The following is a 19,514-nucleotide window of genomic DNA, read 5'->3' as shown; positions in this document are numbered from 1 at the left end:
TCTGACTCGATGGCACCTGACAACAACAACAACATTGTACACTGTTAACTTCTTCATTGGAGCAGAGTGGGAATCATGACTCCATTTATGATTTGGCCTCTCTAGAGATGTGGAATACATTAGCACATAGTTTGGTGTCCTTGTAAATGACACACAGAGAGATCACTCACCTTCCACAATGATTCATGCTCCCTGAACTTTAACAAATGAGAAATGTCCGTGACAGAAAGGAACCTCTGTTATAAGCCAGGTTTTCTCATTAGCTTTGAAACGTAGATAATTATTCATGGAAACATACACAGTGGGAATTCATGTTGGGTTCCTTCTTTTGACTATTGCTGCTGGTAGTCCGGAGAGACCACTGTGTACAGAGACAAACATGCACATAAATACATACAGAAAAGCATGGGGGCCTACCTACATGTGCGTTCAGAAGGAATACCAATTCTGAGTACAAAGCAAGTTAAGATGAATAAAACTATGCATTCAGTGAAATGCATTAACAGAGATTAGTGATGGAAAAAGCAGACAACTATGTTGTTCATTTACTTTACTTACAAGTTCGTTTTGGTCTTGACTTCCCTTTCACTGTTGAAAATAAATTTCCTTAAGAACATTTCAATCCAAGATGACTAGCCACACTTACTAAGAGTGACGTCTCTATGGTCACTGTCCAAAAGCAAAGGAACATACTCTCGCCTCTAGCAGATAGACACTGCCTTAGGAATGAGAGATTATTTTAGGATTGTTGTAGTGAGGATATATGTTTAGAAATCTGTAATGAAGACCCAAAATAACATCAGCTTAAGCAGGAAAGAAGGATATCTCTTGTTTCATATAACAACCCAGAGATGGACATGCCCAGAGGTGGACATGCAAGTGTGCTACATTAGGTTATCCAGAGACCTAGCAAAGCTTGTTTAAAAACCTGCTGCATGGAGGGGATTGTAACCATGGCAATGAGACGATATACGATAGAATGAATGTAAGACTGATGTTCTCCCATGTAAACTATCACATAATTCACAATAAAACATTAAAAAAAAAAAAAATGTGCTGTTCTACCATCCCTGGGGTTTTGTCCTTATTCACTTAGAGCATTTACTATCACCTCCATGTTCCAAGAACAGGATGTTAGAAGAGGGAGAAGAGTAAATTCTCTTTCAAACATACATCCCAGGAGATGCATGCCTCACGTTCCCTCCCATTGCACTGAACTTCATCATGTGGCCTGCACCTGATTGCAGGGGGAGCTGGGAAATGCTGCTGTTCCCGGCAGCTGTGTAGCTAACTAATAAGCAGGGTTCTGTCACATATGAAGGAGAGGACAGACATGAGGGGATGACAAGCAGTTTCTGTTCCGTAGGACAACCAAACTAACGCTTTTTGAAATAGGTGACAGCAATACAAAAGAAAATGATCTATGTCTTCAACAGACCTACCATCAGGAATTTTTAATTTGGGCAGAATGTAAAATATTTGGGAAACATCTGCAAATAGAAAGCTGAACCAGCAAATTTTTTAACTTCTAATAAGCTTATTTTAAAAAAAGAAAAGAACAAGACTGAATAAATGAAGAGCTTTTCATCAGACACTAACTGAGCCATTCCTCATAATCAACAATTCAGACCATGCAAAAGGGTTTTTCCTATTTCAGTGTATAATTTTGCATATGTATAAAGCAGATGGTTCAAGCTCACCAGCTGCTCCTGGGAAACCCTATACAGGGTCCCTATGGGTCTGAGTCGACTCTATGGCACCTAACAACAACAATAACAGCAATAAAGTAGGTAGAATAATGAACCCCATAGACTGTCAGCTAGACTCTGCTAACTGCATGCTGCCATTCTTATTTCATTTATGCTTCCGCCCAATTCCCTGTTCATGCTTTTAGCTAAAATATGCTGAATGGAAAACCACAAATTTACTGAATTGAGATATACAAATTTAACTATATAATTTCTACATATACACCCATGTAATCATATAAGGGCTTCAAACAGCTTGTGGAAAATATCCATTATGGTTTTTCTTTTATTTTTAAGTTTTTTATTGTGAATTGGATCAAAGTTTACAGGGCTGATCATCAGTTTTACAGTCAACAAATCATATACTTTGTTTCATTACAATGATTATAATCCTCTCCAATGACCATCAGTTAACAGTATTTCTCTCTATTCATTTTAGCTCTTTAAAAGATATAAAAATACTCAGGCATATGTAATTTAAAACACCAAAGAGCACATTCTGTAAGCCTGCCTCCTGACTGCCAGCTCTCAGTCCCTCTCTTTCCATGAATCTAGAGTCCTCAGCTGCTCTCCCTCTCCATGTCCTCATCTCTGCCTCTATCTCTGGTGTTGCTGCTTCTCTGGTTAAGGGGTCCTGCATTCCACTTGTGCTCTTCTCCCTTGATGGTCCTAGGTTCCTCTGTTTCTGGACTGTAAGATTAACTACTCCCCCATTTTTGTTACAAAAGTTCTGTATTTACAATTGTGACAGTTACAGTTAGTCATGATAACAGTTACTGTTGAGTCATAAGAATCTTATCCCCATCTCTTTTCACCAAACCCATCTAGACAAGATGAAAACTATTCAGTGGGGACTCTATCTCCCCACACACACACTCTTAAACTAAACTCCCTTTTGAAACGTGAACCAGTCACTTTGTGCCTTTATCATCCCCTCATTTAAGGTAGCCAATGTCTAAGTTACCCCTTCCTATCTACCCTGTATGCAGAGGGGATAGCATTGATACACAGACTCCTTCCCTCTCTGTTGGTATTTTGAACTACTACATCCATGGGTATGGGTCAAGTTCATCAAATTGTAGCAATTTACCCTCATTTCCTTTATCAAAAATTGCTTTATCTTCCTCTAGTTGAGTTCTGATTATCAAGCCATTGAGGCTAGGTCAAATGGGTACTGTCTGTAAGTTTGGACATTCTTGTGCATCTCCTCTCACTTTATATCAGCTGGAAGCTTCACTCACAGCTCTAGCCCTCCATGGCTATGTCCTTGTCCATGGGCTCAGGTGTCCCCAGGTCTCGCCACACTTTGGACCTGTCTGCCTTCTTCTCTCTCTCATGTCTAGGTCAATGGGAGTCAATGGACTGTGGTTGAATTCAGCCCATTTCTTCATTGCTGCTCCACTGTGTTTTAATTCCATTTTTCCATATTTATCATGTTAGACCATTTCACATTGTTCTAAAAGTCACTAAGGCTCTGTTAAGTTTTAGCTTTTATGTTTTGGAAAGATTTTGTTGTTCTTTTCTTTCTTTCTCTTTGCTTCACTTTGGCTCATTTCTATTGCTCTATCTTCAGTGTCACAGATTTTTCTATACATTCTAATTTTCTATTCTATCCGGTGACTTTTTCATTTTTAGAAGTTCCATTTGATTCTTTTTATAACTTCCTCTCCACTTTTCCTCTTCACTAACTTCATATTTTCTTTAACATATTTTAATATCCTTATTTACCAATTCCATAACCCCTGTATCTTCCCAATGACCCATTTTTGTCCTCATTATGAATCTCATTTTCCTACTTCTTGACTATCAATATTTAATTGGAGCTAGGTGGTGTATATATTTCATTAAGTGTCTGGATTTTGTTGTCTTCCATTAGAGATTATTGGAATTTCTTCTGTAGGCAGATGTGTTAAGAGTTCAGTTTGATACTGTTGAGGTTTTGGGGTGTTTTTTTTTAAGTTTGTTGGGACAAGTTTAGAGTAACCTTCACTCTGACTCCCTGAGGGGTCTCTACTGAATAACTCTGATGCTCAACAGATGTTCTCTTCTGGCTAGTCAAAGCTTGAAGATCATCCAAGCATGGATAAATCTTAAGCTTTGGTAAATCTTAAGCTCACAGCTGCTGGGTTGCCCAACTTTCTTGAGTTTTACACTACATGTGTGCATGTTCAATTAAACAAAGACTTAAACAGAATTAAGTTAATAATTTTGGAGTTCTTTGTGTACACTGAATAAGCAGAACAGGTATGTGTGTAGGACATTAACAACATTGGAGCTCCATTTATTCAAAGCAAAGACCCGTAGATGCCAAGTAAACTGGACCCAGGAAGAGCTAGCACCATAGCACCACAACAGGAAGGAATTGACAGGGCTCTAAATGAAACCAATACCAGATCCAGTGCATGAGAATGTGCCAGCCAGAAATAAAGTTCACATAGGGTTATGAGGGCAGGAGCTGTAGTGGTGTAGTGGTTATGAATCGGGCTGCAAACTGCAAAGTCAGAAGTTCGAAACTACCAGCTGTTCTGTGGGAGAAAGATGAGGCTTTCTGCTCCTGTATAGAGTTACAGCTTCAGAAACCCTGTGCAGGGTGGGTCGCTATGAGTCAGAACCAACTCCATGGCACATAACAACAACAGAGTTTATGAGGGTGCCCATGCACATGGTTATTTAAGGTACGAGGTCTCTTCCACTTTACCACCTTTGTTGACATCTGTCTCCTATGATGCCCTCCATGTAATTAAAACTCCTTATCTTGGCTGGTCTTTTATGAGTATACTATTTATTTCTAATAGACAAGAGGTGAGGGTGGGCTGTCGAGTGTAACACGTGTTACATTCACCCAATAGGCAACTGGATCCACTGTGAGTGGTTACTAGACAAGGATGAAATATACTAATAGATAATAATTTTCTGATCCATTTTGAGAGAACCTTCTTGTACATTCACAGGTACTGATCCAGCACCTCCATCCAGGAGGGCCAGCACTGCCCTTTGACATGATATACATGTACCAGTATGCTCTTGAGCATGTCCTGATACTAGGCAAAAGCAAGGGAACTTGAATAAAACAACATTTGCAACAAATTGTCCCATCACTTTTTAACTGGATATATATATATACACTTTTATATACAGTTGTGTCCTAAGTTTCATAAACAATAATATTTATAACTTTAACTTTAAAATGTGTTTGTCATACATGCAGATGTAATCTAGTACTCATTTAATATTAACATGGGTAGCAATTCAATACTAGCATAGCAAATGTCAAAAAATACTGACAAATATTATCTTCCATGAAAAGTTTTAATTTATGTATCAAGTGAGTTTTATTTTTCATTGTCTGTTGTGTGGGACATAGTATTTGATATTACTCTGCATATGATAATAAGCAATGTATTAGGCACATTAAGAGGACACAAAATCCATTATGTATCATGTAAAATATGTTTGTTTTTCATAATGAGTGAATTTCAAATGTGTCTTCCAAGAAAGCGACAAAGGGCATTTTATAAGAGCGTTACATTTATATTTTATCAGAATATTTACATAGCTCTGTGTAAGGAAATTAAACAATCCCTTGAGAAAATAAATGAAATCAATATTTAGATCATAGGAATTATGTAAATGTATTTTATTTTATACTTCCCTTCAGATTTACTTTCTTTTAAGAAATTGATATTGTTATAACTCAACAAACACAGTCTCAGGAATAGCTGGTGTTATTGTCACATCGGTAATGTATGTATCTCTGAATAAGGAAGCTAAACAATTTCACAAAGAAATACAATGTATATTTTATAAACTTGTAAATGATAACAATTACATTTTCATTTTGCAATAATCAGACACATCTTCACATCAACGACATCAGAATGTACCAGCAGCACTGTAGTCACATGACTTGTGATGGATCTGGTTCTGCCTGCCCAAAGCCAAGCAAAATGTATCTATACACAGAAATTACTAATAGCAAAGTAAATATAAAATTTTTTCCCAAAATTTTGTATCCACTCCTTGCTGTAGTAAAAAAAAAAAAAATCAATGGTATAGAAAGTGAAACTGCTCTAAAACCTAAAGTTGTCACATCTGCAGATCCCATAAATAAGAGAAAAACAGATCTTGTTTTTTGTAGAATAAGTTTTCTTCTAATGATGTAAATTCTTGTACTGAAAGAAGGCCAACTGATTGTCAGCATCACAGTGAACCACTTGAAAATCTGTGCTGAAAATTTCTGAATGGTAAACAAAGAGGGACCTGTAGCCAGAATATATTTATAGGATATAAAGCTAATGGTTAAAGTGATCACAGAAATGGCTACAGTTGGCTCTGTATAGTGTTTTGTTTGCAAACTATTCTTTCCTCAATCAGATAATTCTTGATTTGCTACAGATGGATTTAGCATTTGGCACAACTTGAATAAGATTAATAAACATGAAAACAGTTCAATTCACAGAGATTATATGTGGTCTATTTGAACTGAAGACATAGTTTTGGCTTAATTTATGAACTGGAAACAGAAATCAACAAAGAACATCATTCCTGGAAAGCCATTTTGCAATGTGTTGTTGCTGTCATTATAACAATCGCTAAATGTGGACTATCTTTTCAAGGAAGAAATGAAATATTTGACTACCCACAAAGTGGAAATTTCATGGGTTTACTTGAACTTGTTGCTCAATCTGATCTATTTTTATCCTGCTCTCAAAATTGATGACACAGAAAAGGGCAACCTGTCATATATGTTTGAAACAATGCGTGAAGAACTTATATTGAATATTTTTTTAAATTGAGTGCAATCCTGGAATCATAAACTCAGACTCTAGATGCCTTAGGAAATATCGCTGAAGAGCAGACACAAGATTGGTCAGCAATTGAGGATGTTTCCATTCTATAATCTGCCTTTTCCTCTCAGGAAATTGACCAAGAAAAAAAATTTAAAAGTCAACTATCAGCTGGAAAATTGATGCTTACAGTTTTTTGGGACTCTCAAGGGCCAGTATTGGAACATTCTCAGGAAAAAGTTTCAACAATCAACAATAGTGCTTATTACAGTGAGATACTTACTGAAGAACTGAAATCTTAAAGCAGAGGACTGCTATCGATGGGTGTTGTGATCTTGCATGACAATACACATCCGTACACCTCTGCCCACACTGTGGATACTCTGAAAAAACTTCATTTTGAGGTGTTAATGCATCCTCCCAATAGTCTTGAGCTTTCTCCATCAGACTTGCACCTGGAGCTGCTAGAAGAACAGAAGATACTTCTTGAACGAAAGACAGGAAAAATATAAAACAGTGTAGGCAGCCCAACTGATTACTACAAGAACAAGCAAGTTGCTCGCCTAGGAGACATCAAGGCAAGTGGTCAGGTCCCCTCAGAGCAGACCCCCTTCCAAGACTAAGACTCAATGGGAATACACGCTCTGATTGGTGACCACGTTTGTCACCAATAAGGGGAAAACAGCAATGAAACTGTGAGCTAAGCCCTACAATGTTCAATAGACTCCTGGGTGGAAACCTGGTTGGCCAGCAAGTGTGGCAACCACTTAGGCCCAGAGTCAGTGACATAACCACAGAGGACTAGAGTGGAGAGTGGAGCATCCAGCTAATAAGAAGAGAGGGCATATGCACAAGAACACGCACACTTGTAGATAATACATACTTGATCTGGCTTCAGTGACTGGATGATCAGAGCTCAATTAGAAGAAGAAAGAAGAGGGGGAAAAAAAAGAGTATAATCTGATACAATTTGATGAACCTGACCTACACCTATGGAAGCAGTAGCTCAAAAGAGGCAACAAATCTTTACAACAGGAATCATTCCCACCCCCTCCATACACAGAGTAGACAGGAATGGGCAATTTGGACATTGGCTACCCAAAATGGGGGGGGGGGGCTACAAAGGCAAGAAGTGACTGGCTTACAAGCTTTCAAGAGGGAACCTAGATCCAGAGGGCATGGAGGAAGGTAGAATCTCCACTGAGTAGTATACAATCTGTCATGGTGGGGCTGATGAAAGGAAATGTAGATAGGTCTCTTGTGATACAATAGTGAATAACTGTTATCAGGACTGATTGTGAGGGTTGGAAATGTAAAGATAGACATTTTGTAGCAAGAAGGAGAGTGATTAACTTTGCAGTCTAGGAGCGGAGGTCCCTGGGGCCATCAAGACAGAAGAGTGGTGAACGGGACCCTATCCAGAGAAGCAGTGACACCAGAGATGGAGACAGAGACGATGACGTGGAAAGATGGAGTGGCTGGGGACTTTAGACACAGAGAGGGAGAGGGGCTGTGTGCTGACGACCTGGGGGCAGGCTTGCAGGGTATACCCTTTGGTTGATTGATGATGCCTGGAGGGGATTGTAACCATGGCAATGAAACAATATACGATAGGATGAATGTAAAGCTAATGGTCTTCCATGTAAACTATCACATAATTCACAATAAAACATTAAAAAAAAAAAGCAAAAATGAATAGAGAAAAACACTGTTAATGCTGATACATGGAGGAGATTATAATCATTGTAATGAAACATGGTATATGATTTGTTGAACATAAAACTGATGATCTGCCCTCTAAACTTTCACTCAATTCACAATTTAAAAAAAAAAAAAGAAAAGAATCGTTTATTTGGATAAGAATTATAGTTTCATAGTTTTATTTCCCCCAGCATTTTAGCTAGACATACTTCCACTATCTTTTGGATTTTCTGGTTTCCTATGTTGTTGTTGTTAAGTGCCATTGAGTCAGTTCTGACTCATAGTGATCCTGTTTAGGGTTTCCAAGGAGCAGCTGGTGGGCTTGAACTGCCAAACTTGTGGGTAGTAGTCCAGGGCTGATCCTGCAGTGCCACACCAGGACTAGAATGTGAAGTCATTACTGGCATTAATTATGTTGGATTTCTATCATTTTCCTATATGCAGGAAAGCCTCTTTTTCTAGTTATTTTCAATATATATATATATATTTTTTTAATCTGTGAATTTCAGGAATATTATAATGTACCTCGCTTATTTGCTGGCTTACTTGGATTTAAAAGTTTATGGTTACCTGCAAATTTGGTAAAATGGAGTTTTTTTTATATTTCTGCCTAATTCTGTGCTGTCCTTCAGGGACTACAATTCCACATATGTTAGACCCTTTAATAATTTCTCACAGGCCTTCGAGTTCATTTTCCTTCTATCTCTTTTCTCTCTAATATTGGGTACTATATACTGAACTGGAGTCCTAGTGAGGTGCGACAGGTTAATGCACTGGACTGCAAAGTCGGTTTGAACTGCAAGGTTGGCAGTTCAAGCTCACCAGCTGCTCCTTGGAAACCCTATTCAAGGTCGCTATGGGTTGGAACTGACTCAACAGCACTTCACAACAACAAACATACTGAACTTTCTTCAAGTTCTGTTCAGCTCTGTTACTTCCTCCTTTCCTCCATTCGCTGTACCGTATCTCTGCTGGAGATCAAGTTTCATAGTCCCTTCTGACATCCATTTTGGTCTTTTCCTTCTTTCGTGTCTTCTTGATGACCTTTTGCTTTCTTCCTATAAGGGGTTCTTGATGTCATCCCACAACTCTTCTGGCCTTCAATCGTTAATGTCTAAAGCATCACATATGTTCTTGAGATGGTCTCCAAATTCAGGTGAAATATCATCAAGATCGTATTTTGGCTCTCATGGACTTGTTTTCATTTTTTTCAACTTCAGTCTGAACTTGAATAGGAGCAATTGATGATCTGTTCCACCGTTAGCCCCTGGCCTTGTTTTGGCTGATGATATTGAGCTTTTCCACTGTCTCTTTCACAGATGTAATCAATTTTATTTCTGTGTATTCCATCTGGTGACATCCAGGTGCCTTTTATGTTATTTTAAAAAGGCATTTGCAATGAATAAGTCATTGGTCTTGCAAAATTCTATCATATGATCTCCAGCATTGTTTGTATCACCAAAGTCATATTTTCCAACTATTGATCCTTCCCTTTTGTTTCCAACTTTTGCATTCCAACCACCAGTAATTATCAATACGTCTTGATTGCATGATTGATCAATTTCAGACTGAAGAATTTCATAGAATTCTCATTTTCATCATCACTAGTTTTAGTAGTTGGTGAGTAAATATGAATAATAGTGATTTTTACTGGTCTTCCTTGTAGGTGTATGATATTATCCTATCACAGATAGCATTGTACTTCAAGATTGAACTTGAAATGTTTTTAACGATGTATGTGATGCCATTCCTCTTCAATCTGTCATTCCAGGAATAGTAAACCATATAATTGTCAGAATCAAAATGGCCAATACAAGTCCATTTCATCTCATTAATGCTTAGGATTTCAATCTTTAGGTGTTCTATTTCATTTTTCACAACTTCCAATTTTCCTAGATTCATACTTTTTACATTTTATGTTCTGATTACTAAAGGATGTTTACAGCTGTTTCTCCTTATTTTGAGTTGTGTCCCATCAGTAAATGAAGGTTCCAAAAGCTTTACTCCATTTGCATCTTCACAGTCAACTCTATTTTGAAGAGGCAGCTCTTCACCAATCATATTTTGAGTTCCTTCTAACCTGAGGAGCTCATCTTCTGACACTGTATCTGACAAGATAAGGTTTTCCGTGGCTAAACATTCAGAAGTATTCCACCTCTCCTCCTCCATAGTCTGTCTTCATCTGAAACCTGTTTACCATGGGTGAATCAACTGATACTCAAAATACCAGTGGCATAGCCTCCAGCATCACAGCAACACACAAGCCACCACAGTACGACAAACTGACAGATGAGTGGTGGCTCAAGAAGGCAAAGTAAAGTATTATAATGAAATGTGCAAAGACCTAGAGTCAGAAAACCAAAAGAAAAAATACACTCAGCATTTCTCAAGCTGAAAGAAATGAAGAAAAGATTCAAACCTTGACTCAAAATATTAAAGGAGTCTCTGGGGAAAATATTGAGTGATACAGAAAACATCTAAAGAAGATGGAAGGTATCCACAGAATCACTGTACCTAAAAGAAATAGCTGATGTTCAGCCATTTCAAGAGGTCACATATGATCAAGCACTGATGATGGTACTAAAAGAAGAAGTCCAAGGTTCACTGAAGACATTGGTGAAAAACACGGTTCCCAGAATTGATGAAATACAAATTGAAATCTTTCAACAAAGTGATGCAGCACTAGAAGCATTCACTCATTTATGCCAAGAAATTTAGAAGGGATCCATATTTTTGCCCATTCCAAAGAGAAATGACCCAATGAAATGCAGAAATCACTCAACGATTTCATTAATATGACATGCAAGTACAATTTGGTTGAAGATAAGTCACAAACAGCTGCAACCTCAACAGAAAACTGCAGCTGGTCCTGCATCATCCTCACAGTCGGTACACTGGGCCAATCCATGTCATTGGGCTCTTCCTCTGTTTCACTGACCCTCCATTTTACCTAGCATGATGTCCTTCTCCAGGGACTCGTGCCTCCTGATAATGTGCCTGCGACATGATGGGAAGACATATACTTGCCTTTCTCCGTGTGTCGGAAAAGCTGTACTTTCTTCAAGCTGCATTTTTGAAATCCTTTTAGATGTTTAAATATTTTTCCCCCTGAATTGGGAAATTAAACCAAAATCTTAATCCGGAGTACATTAGGAGTTATAAGGTGATACTACTGCTCCCAGGAGATTCCCCAAGGAACTGGTTCCCATATGCCATTCCCACCCCCATCTCAGAACCTAAATGCATTGCCACTGCCTTGGACCTCATGTTCTAAGTTGCTGAGGGCACAACAGCAAATTCAACAGGCACTCTGAATTGAGGGGAAATGTGTTTTCTCTCACTACTGCAAATTCTCTACTATAAAGGCTTGGGTATATGAAAATACATTCAGTGATAGTGGGTAAGTATAATGTACATGTCCAATGCAAGGTAGGTAAGAGTTGCTAACAAGACCAGATCATGACTTACAGAGAAATTAAACCAGTGTTTTAAATTGTTTTCCTTATCTCTACTTTTACTAAATAAAGTTTGCTTTTTTGTTGTTCCTATTACTATATAATGTGGGGGTTTCCCTCAAAGCATAATGCATTTGAAGAAACTCTTTTTTGTAATAAAATTCTTGTAGAAAACAATTAACTTGTTCCTTGACTGTTGATTGAATGAATTAAAATGTTAAATAAGTATATATTAATTGCATTATTTTTTAAATTAAGGACAGGGACGTTTGCTAAGAATTTTTACTCAAGTGAATAAATAATTGTCAACCACCCAGAAGTCCAGAGAATAAAAATACCTCTTGTTTGGGAGTGATAAATGTAAGAAAAATGTCATTGTGGAGGTCACATTGGATGTATAGTTTCAAGAGCCACAGGGACACTAATGCAATTCATCAGTAATGTGTGGATTTGGACTTTGTTAATGACTCGTTTCTTCTCTCTCTTCCTACTAGGCTGCCCCATCCAAGGTCAACCCACCCCCAATATCACCTGGTTCCATGGAGGCCAGCCAGTTGCCAATGCCACAGGACTGACGTATCATATCTTGGCAGAAGGACAGATTCTTCAGATTGCAAATCTTAGTGGTGGGGCTCAAGGGGGATTCAGCTGCCTTGCTCAGAATGAGGCAGGGACGTTCACGCAGAAGACTTCTCTAGTGATCCAAGGTAAGAAACTGTATCCTGGCAGTCTTGGGGCTTTGGACTGACTTCTTAAAGGAGAGTGTCACTGGGAATCTAAGCCTCTAGAGGAACAAAATGATGTTTGCTATCCAGTGGCATCTCGAGCATAGAATTGAAAGCTAAACCATGCTTCCATACCATGAGGCCTCACTTCTGCCTATATGACCCTTCAGAGAAGCCACCAGGTCCCCGTCAAACAGAACAATGGGCACTTCTACTCATGTGGAGTCCTGGTGTGGCGCTGTAGGTTATAGAACCCGACTGCAAGGTCGGTTTGAACCGCAAGGTCAGTGGTTCAAACTCACCAGCCTCTCCTTGGGAACTCTATACAGGGTCACTGTAGGTCAGAACCAACTCAATAGCATGTAATAACAACACTTATAACATTGCTGCTGTTCACTACCAAGAATCAAAGTCAATGTGTTTTCTTTATGCTGGTTTTACTAGTAAAGATCTACACACATTCTATTAAGAAAATGTACGTCTTCTCTGGTGATTTGGTTAAACTATCGGAACCATCTGGTTGTTGCCTCCTGCCCTACAGAGAGGACACTGGTGATGCCTGACCATCCTGAAAGGGTCTCTAGCTACAGTTACTGCTGAGTGCTTTCTAGGCCCCTCATCTGTGTTCCTGTCAGAGAGCAGATTGTGGAGCTTTCGTGGATCTTGCTTTCACCTACTAGGAACAGAAAGCCATCGGGTGGGCCCTGCTATTGATTGCACCAAGAAAGAGCTGCACATAAGACCAAGTAGTCTGGGAAAGAGCCCAACACTTGCCTTTTTTTAGAAACTATGTGAAGCTTTTGAGTTTGCCCTAACGTGGCTTTACCTGTGGCCTCTGGTGTTTTTCATATATAATGTACACACGTAAATAATGTGCACATGCATATAACACTCACAGGAAACTCACACATGTGAGATGGTTGCAAGGTTTACAAAACACATAATGTTCATGCTATTTATGTAAAAATACAGTTGTGTGCTATTTCTAAGGAAAACAAATCCATTCATGTATCCCAAAATAGAAGATTCTGTGGAAGGGATTGAGTCCGGGCCAATATGGAAATACTGCTTTGGAAAAAGGCAAGAGACTTTTCTGAGCAGATAGGTTTTTCCCTTGAACATCCTCCCTGCCACTGAGCTTTGCACAGGAAAGTAAATGTTCCCTTTTCTTGCCAGCAAGCCATCCTCTGCTGGAAACCAGAAGCCAGTGGCTATCTTCAAGGTTTATGATACACAACCTTGCAAATAAGCACTCAAAATTTAACAGCCCACAATTATTTTTAACAACTTTTCCTTCAAGTGAGTCCCAGACCCTCAAACCGAAAACCTCAAACAGTTGGATTTCTTACTTATTTCATTGCCTCCTATAAATGGGCAGGCTGATTTTTGGTGACATCTACTAAATCCAATTGTCCGTGCACGTTTAAATATGGTGTTTCAATATTTCTGAGATATTTTTATCTGTTCGTAGAAAACTGGAGATATTGTCCATTGAACCAATAGGAAAAAGAAATCTTTTAGGACGTATGTTTACAAACCTTAAGCGTCACTGCTATTTATGAAGTATTCTGTGTGCCAGGCACTGGGCAGTCCACCCTTCCAGCCCTCATGGCCAGCCTCCCCGAACCCCACTCAGAAGAAATGCAGAGGACAGGTAGACTATAATGCTGTCGTCTTTCCCCCATGCTCCTCCTTCTGTGATAGATTACTGGTGGTCTGTGGACAGATGGGCCACCTGCTCAGCTTCCTGTGGTCACAGGGGTGTCCAGCAGCCCCGCCTGAGATGCCTTCTGAACAGCACAGAGGTCAGCCCCACTCACTGCGCAGGGAAGGTGCGCCCGGCCGTGCAGCCCATCGCCTGCAACCGGAGGGACTGCCCTTCTCGGTGAGTATGACCAGTGCGGGCCTAGGCCTCCCGTGTCCTGCAGTGTCCTGACTTCTAGCTGGGTTGATAGCCAGCCCTTGACTAGCTCTGTGCAGGGAAGAGTGTGGAATGAGGCGGAGCGGGCTTGGAGTCCACAAAGCTTCCTGTGGGCACAAGTTGGTCAGGTCTGTTCACCATGTCACAAATATCCCAGAAAGCCATCCTCTCTCGACTGTTTATTACGTCATGACTACCAGCCACTGACTGGCTGCTTGGGCTGCACAAGCATCTAAGGGTCTTCTCCAGAAGCAAGAGCATCCCAGGCCTGGCAAGAGAGAGCTCCCACCCTGCAGTCGTAAACAGGCCGCCTCACTTGTTGGTAAGAGACAGAAATGTGTTTTCAGTTGAAGTGCTTCCTGGAGAGCACCTTCAGCTAATTGTTACTCTGTACCACCTGGTGATTCTAGAAGTTCCTACAGACACTCAACTGTGACCTCATGAGGTAAAAAGGAGGCAACCTGCGTTTCACTGATGTCCCCTTGTGTCTGGGAGCACTCACTCTAACTTCACCTTAACCTACATTTCATTTGACTTTGTTTCATCCTCAGAAACGTATACAACTCTTTCAACTTTCTGGGGGCTGATGCCATTTCCCTGGGAGTCCTGTTGGATAAAGCACTATACCAAGAGGTCGGTGTGAATTGCCTGATTGGTGGTCCAGACTCATCAGCTGCTCCTTGGATACCCTTTACAGAGTCGCTATGAGTTGGAACCAACTCGATACCACTTAACAAGTTCCCACTTCCTTGGGTCCTAGTTTTCTAGGTCTCAGACCTTGTAGAAGGTTACATAAGAGTACATGTTGCAAACAGTTCTCAGACACTGGCCAAGACTGGCAAATGGGCTTTATTTCTAAAGCTATAAACTGGGAAATACTCTGAGAACCTGGGCTCTACTCTAGTTTCTCCCCTTCTTAATCTTAATACCCATGTGCAACAGTATACAGTTAAGTTAGGGAACTCTTATCCTCTGTCTTTGTACAAAGTTTTGCATCCAGCTATCAGTGGGATACATCTCCATGTCCTATAGTTCCTTCCACTTTGGGTACTTGTTTTTTGCACTGGGGTCCCTTGGATAGTACATAACGGTGCTGCAATTGCTGCCGCGTATTCCGCCCTCATGCATAGAGAAGCTGAGGCCCACTGAGCACCCAACCTGTCTGCAGCAGGAGCTAAAGGGATAATGGATGGGCCTGGAGTTGGCACCAGCATGGTGCCCTCAGCCTGCTGGGCCTTGGCTCAGCCCTGCAACGCCGAGCTACTACATACCTGCAGGGCTTTCATACACTCTTTAGGCAACCACTTTGTGCTTTGCCAGCTGAGTCAAAAGGAGCAGCCGTAACCAGGAGAGACTCAATGAAATATGAAACATGCTCATTAATATCGGCAGTTTGACTTGCTGACGGGAAGGTTTCCACGGGCATGATTAATGTCCTTTTATACCCTTCCTGAACTGTAACATAGCCCCTGCCTCTCCTTTCTCAAACCCCCTATCCCAGCTCCTAAAAAATTGCTGAAATGTATATTTAGAAATAAAAGTTGATTGAAATACAGGTCTGACATTCACCAGGGATCTGAGAGGCTGGAAACCTGCCCTTGCCAAGCTGTATGAAATGAAGAAGTGATCTCCGACGTGCCAGGAACGTTGTGATTTCATTTGGTGATGGTCAGAGTCAATCCGCTGCATTTACTTCTGTAAATGAAATCCTAATGGATCTGTCTGCTGGAGTTTCAGTCTCCCCGGGAGTGTCTACACACCTCCTGTCTGCTTCCTAAGGGGCTCTGCTTCTGAGGGCTGGAACTCTGCAAGCAGCCCTCTCTCTCCAGGGCAAATGGAGCAGGAAATCACAGGTTCAGATTCAGGAGGCATTGGCTCCCCTTCCTTGCTGCGTGCCTCTCCTGAGAGCCAGATGTGGCGCCACTGGGAAGTGGTCACAGGCTTTCCTGCCGGGTGTTGTAAGCACATTAGCCTCTTCCTTCACACACAGCACTATGGCCTTGGTCAATCTTTCTAAAATCGACCCTGTGTAGCTATTTCAACCATTTCACATTACTTATGTATAGGAGTCCTGGTATAGTGCTATAGAATAAGCACTGGACTGCTAACTTCCAGGTCTATGGTTCAAAGCTGCTCTTTAGAAACTGTCTCAGCAGCACTTAACAAGGCAATAAAACCTAATTATTTTCATTCTAGAGTGAATGAAGAGTCTAAGAAGCACCAAGTCATTCCTCACAATTTCCCCCATTATGTCCCCTTGTGGTCCTCTTTGAGAATTACCCCCCCCCCCCGGAGCCCCTCATGCAGAAAGGATCCTTGCCTATTTCCTGGTGGACCCAGGTTTTCAGAGTGGTTTTCCAGCTCACAGCTTTGCCTTATGATAAAAGTCTAGTCAGTCTCATCTCTGAGTTCCATCTAAGTTATAGTTGCAACTGCTCGTACCACGGACTCATATACAGCTCACTACAAGGCCTAAGACCTATAAAACTATGACCCAGAAGGTGGAATAGTCCCCAGAAAGGTCGAAAGAATTTTGTATTTTTCTGAAGATGAAACCAAGTTGAATGATATGTAAGTTAAGAGGTACAGTGGGTGCTCCCAGACAAAACATGGCATTATAAAACCTGATTGCCTTCTCTTTACCTCATGAAGGAACTTCTAGAATCCCCATGTGTATGTAGTTCATGGAAACTAGCTGAAGGCACTCTCCAGTAAATAGGTGTTCTGTCTGGTCTCATGGCCCTCTGGGTCATTGTCCAGCTGGAGTACTGACCTCAGAATACTCTTTCAAAATGCACCATTCCGGTCCATTTTCTAAGTATATTCATTTCCTGGGGCTGCCATAACAAATTACAGTAAACATGATAGCTTAAAACAACAGAAATTTATTCTCACAGTTCTAGAGTCCAGAATTCTGAAATCAGGGTGTCAGCAGGTCACACTCCCACCAAAGGTTCTAGGGAAGAATCCATTCCTTCCTTCCTTCCTTCTCCTCCTGGTGGCTGCCGGCATACCTTAAAACATGGGGCCACATCTGTTCCTCTCCCTACCTCCAGACTCACATTGTCTCTTCCTGTCAAATCTCCCTTTGCCTTTCCCTTTCCCTTACAAGGATTCTTGTGATGCCACTGAGGGCCCACCTGGATAATATCAGCTCAACATTGTAATACATTTGCAAAGACCCTTTCTCTAAATAAGCTAACATTCACAGGTTCCAGGGATTTGACATGAATGTCTTTGGTGGAACCATGGCCCCCCAAATTAGCCACTGCGGGGCAGGAGGGGTCTGAGGGGCACTCTCTGGGAGGGTATGACAACATGTCTCACTTCAAGGTCTGACAATTCCTCCTCTCCCCAGATGGATGGTGACCTCTTGGTCTGCCTGCACCCGGAGCTGCGGGGGAGGCGTCCAGACGCGCCGAGTGACCTGTCAGAAGCTGAAGGCTTCTGGGATCTCCACTCCCGTGCCCAATGACATGTGCATCCAGCTTGCCAAACGGCCTGTGGATACCCAGGCATGTAACCAACAGCTCTGTGTGGAGTGGGCCTTCTCCAGCTGGGGCCAGGTAAGGGGCCAGAAATGCTTTTGTTTGGAAGGTAAAGCTAAAAGTCTCCTACAGCTCACAGTAAAATGTCCCACTGACCCCTCTTCTACTCCCCTTGTGAGGACTGGCCTTTCACCCTCCTGTCTTCCAACTAACCCAGTGTCATCCCTAACACCCAGACTGCTGGTACCCTCCCCCGACATCAGCGCATCTTACAGTCTTCTTCCTTGGTTTCCCTCTACCCTGAGACCCTCTCTCCTCATATCCACTGCCTTTGTCTCTGGAGATGTTGGCACTGATGAGACACACCTGGGTTATATTCTGTGCCCTGGTGGTTCTCAACTCAGTTGTACCATTAGAATCACTGGAGAAACTTTTTTAAAACACCAATTTCCAGGTTTACCTCACTTCCCCAAGTTTCTGAGTGACTTGGCCTGGGTGGGATCCAAGTATGGGTGAATTTTAGAAGCTCCCCAAGGGATTCCGCTATGCAGTCAGGGTGGAGAGCCAGAATTCCCAATCAGTCAAGGATTGTTGAAGTCAAGCTGGACACTTTGAAACCATCAGCTCCTTCCTTCCTCGATTCTCTGCCAGATAGAAACAACAAAAGCGCAATAACAAACTGAGGCTCATCCCTCACTGGGCTTGCTGGTATACTCTCTCCATTTGGAAATTGTATTTTTAGATTTTACTAAAAATAGTAAGGGAGATGCACGCAAACTGAAAATGTTCTGTGAGGAAGACCAAACCTGAGCAGTAAGAGCCCCCAAACTCTGTCAGGGGTCCTTTCTCAATCATCTGGACAGGGCAGAGTAGGTGGGCGGGGCCTGCCGGGAGTGCCTCAGGGTTGCTCTCTCATAGGTTCCCAGTTCCACCAGGCCTGGAGCAGTCAGGCTGCTTGTCAGAGGCCTCGGTGTTTTCCAGCCCACATAGCTAAGGCCTGTATCTAGACAAAGAATGACTGACCCTCCCCCATTTGGAATCCATGATGGCACCAAAATCAGGTGTGGAGGTGTTACCTGCGAATGCTTTCTCCCAAAGTCTATGTCAAAACCTGCCAGGACTGGTACTTAGCTTATCCAGGGCAGAACATGTGTTCTGATTAATCAGTGTTTGCACCATATACCATTAGGCTTGACCAGCTGGTTGGGAAGGAGGAAAGGGGACTGAACACCTGTGACTGGAAGTTCTGGGGCAGTTAACCCATTGCAACTATCTAGGGATGCCTGAATGTCCTCCACTCCCAGCTGTGTTCTTTGGAAAGTTCCTATTAAGTTAGCATGCTGTGGCCCTCTGTAATGAAAATCCAATGTAATTTGGAGGAAATGTGGCCACAGTTCACTGGTCACTCAGAGGGCATTCATTGTCCCAGGTGAGGCTAGGGCAAGAGCTCAATACTGACCAGTCAGCATGGCTGGCTCCGGGCTCCTGTCCGGCGCCCCCACCAATACCACCGTACTTCCAGTGACATGATGTATGTGACATGATGTATGTGCTACATAATCAAAGAGGCATGAACTCTGCTTGCTGCCATGCCTGGGGAATATCATGTTTCTCTTACCTGGGAAAGCCCACTTCTGATAGCTCTCTTCAGCCCAAGGCAGGTCTGCTTCCAGACCCTCAAAGCTAATT

At 41.6% G+C, this 19,514-nt stretch overlaps 1 protein-coding gene across 1 annotated transcript in view; it reads left to right on the top strand.

Moving 5' to 3' along the window:
* Positions 1 to 19,514, top strand: part of ADAMTSL1 (ADAMTS-like 1) — a 63,907-nt gene that overhangs the window by 34,072 nt on the left and 10,321 nt on the right. Inside the window, exons 3-5 of the mRNA XM_006864475.1 lie at positions 12,186 to 12,398; positions 14,121 to 14,301; positions 17,696 to 17,903. Of these exons, the coding sequence (XP_006864537.1) occupies positions 12,186 to 12,398; positions 14,121 to 14,301; positions 17,696 to 17,903 (602 nt within the window). The remainder of the gene's footprint in view (positions 1 to 12,185; positions 12,399 to 14,120; positions 14,302 to 17,695; positions 17,904 to 19,514) is intronic.

Source organism: Chrysochloris asiatica, unplaced genomic scaffold (genome assembly GCF_000296735.1).
Source record: "Chrysochloris asiatica unplaced genomic scaffold, ChrAsi1.0 scaffold00065, whole genome shotgun sequence".
In the NCBI taxonomy this organism is placed as follows: domain Eukaryota; kingdom Metazoa; phylum Chordata; class Mammalia; order Afrosoricida; family Chrysochloridae; genus Chrysochloris; species Chrysochloris asiatica.
Note: the sequence above shows the minus strand (reverse complement) of the source record. Positions and strands in the feature narration are given on the sequence as shown.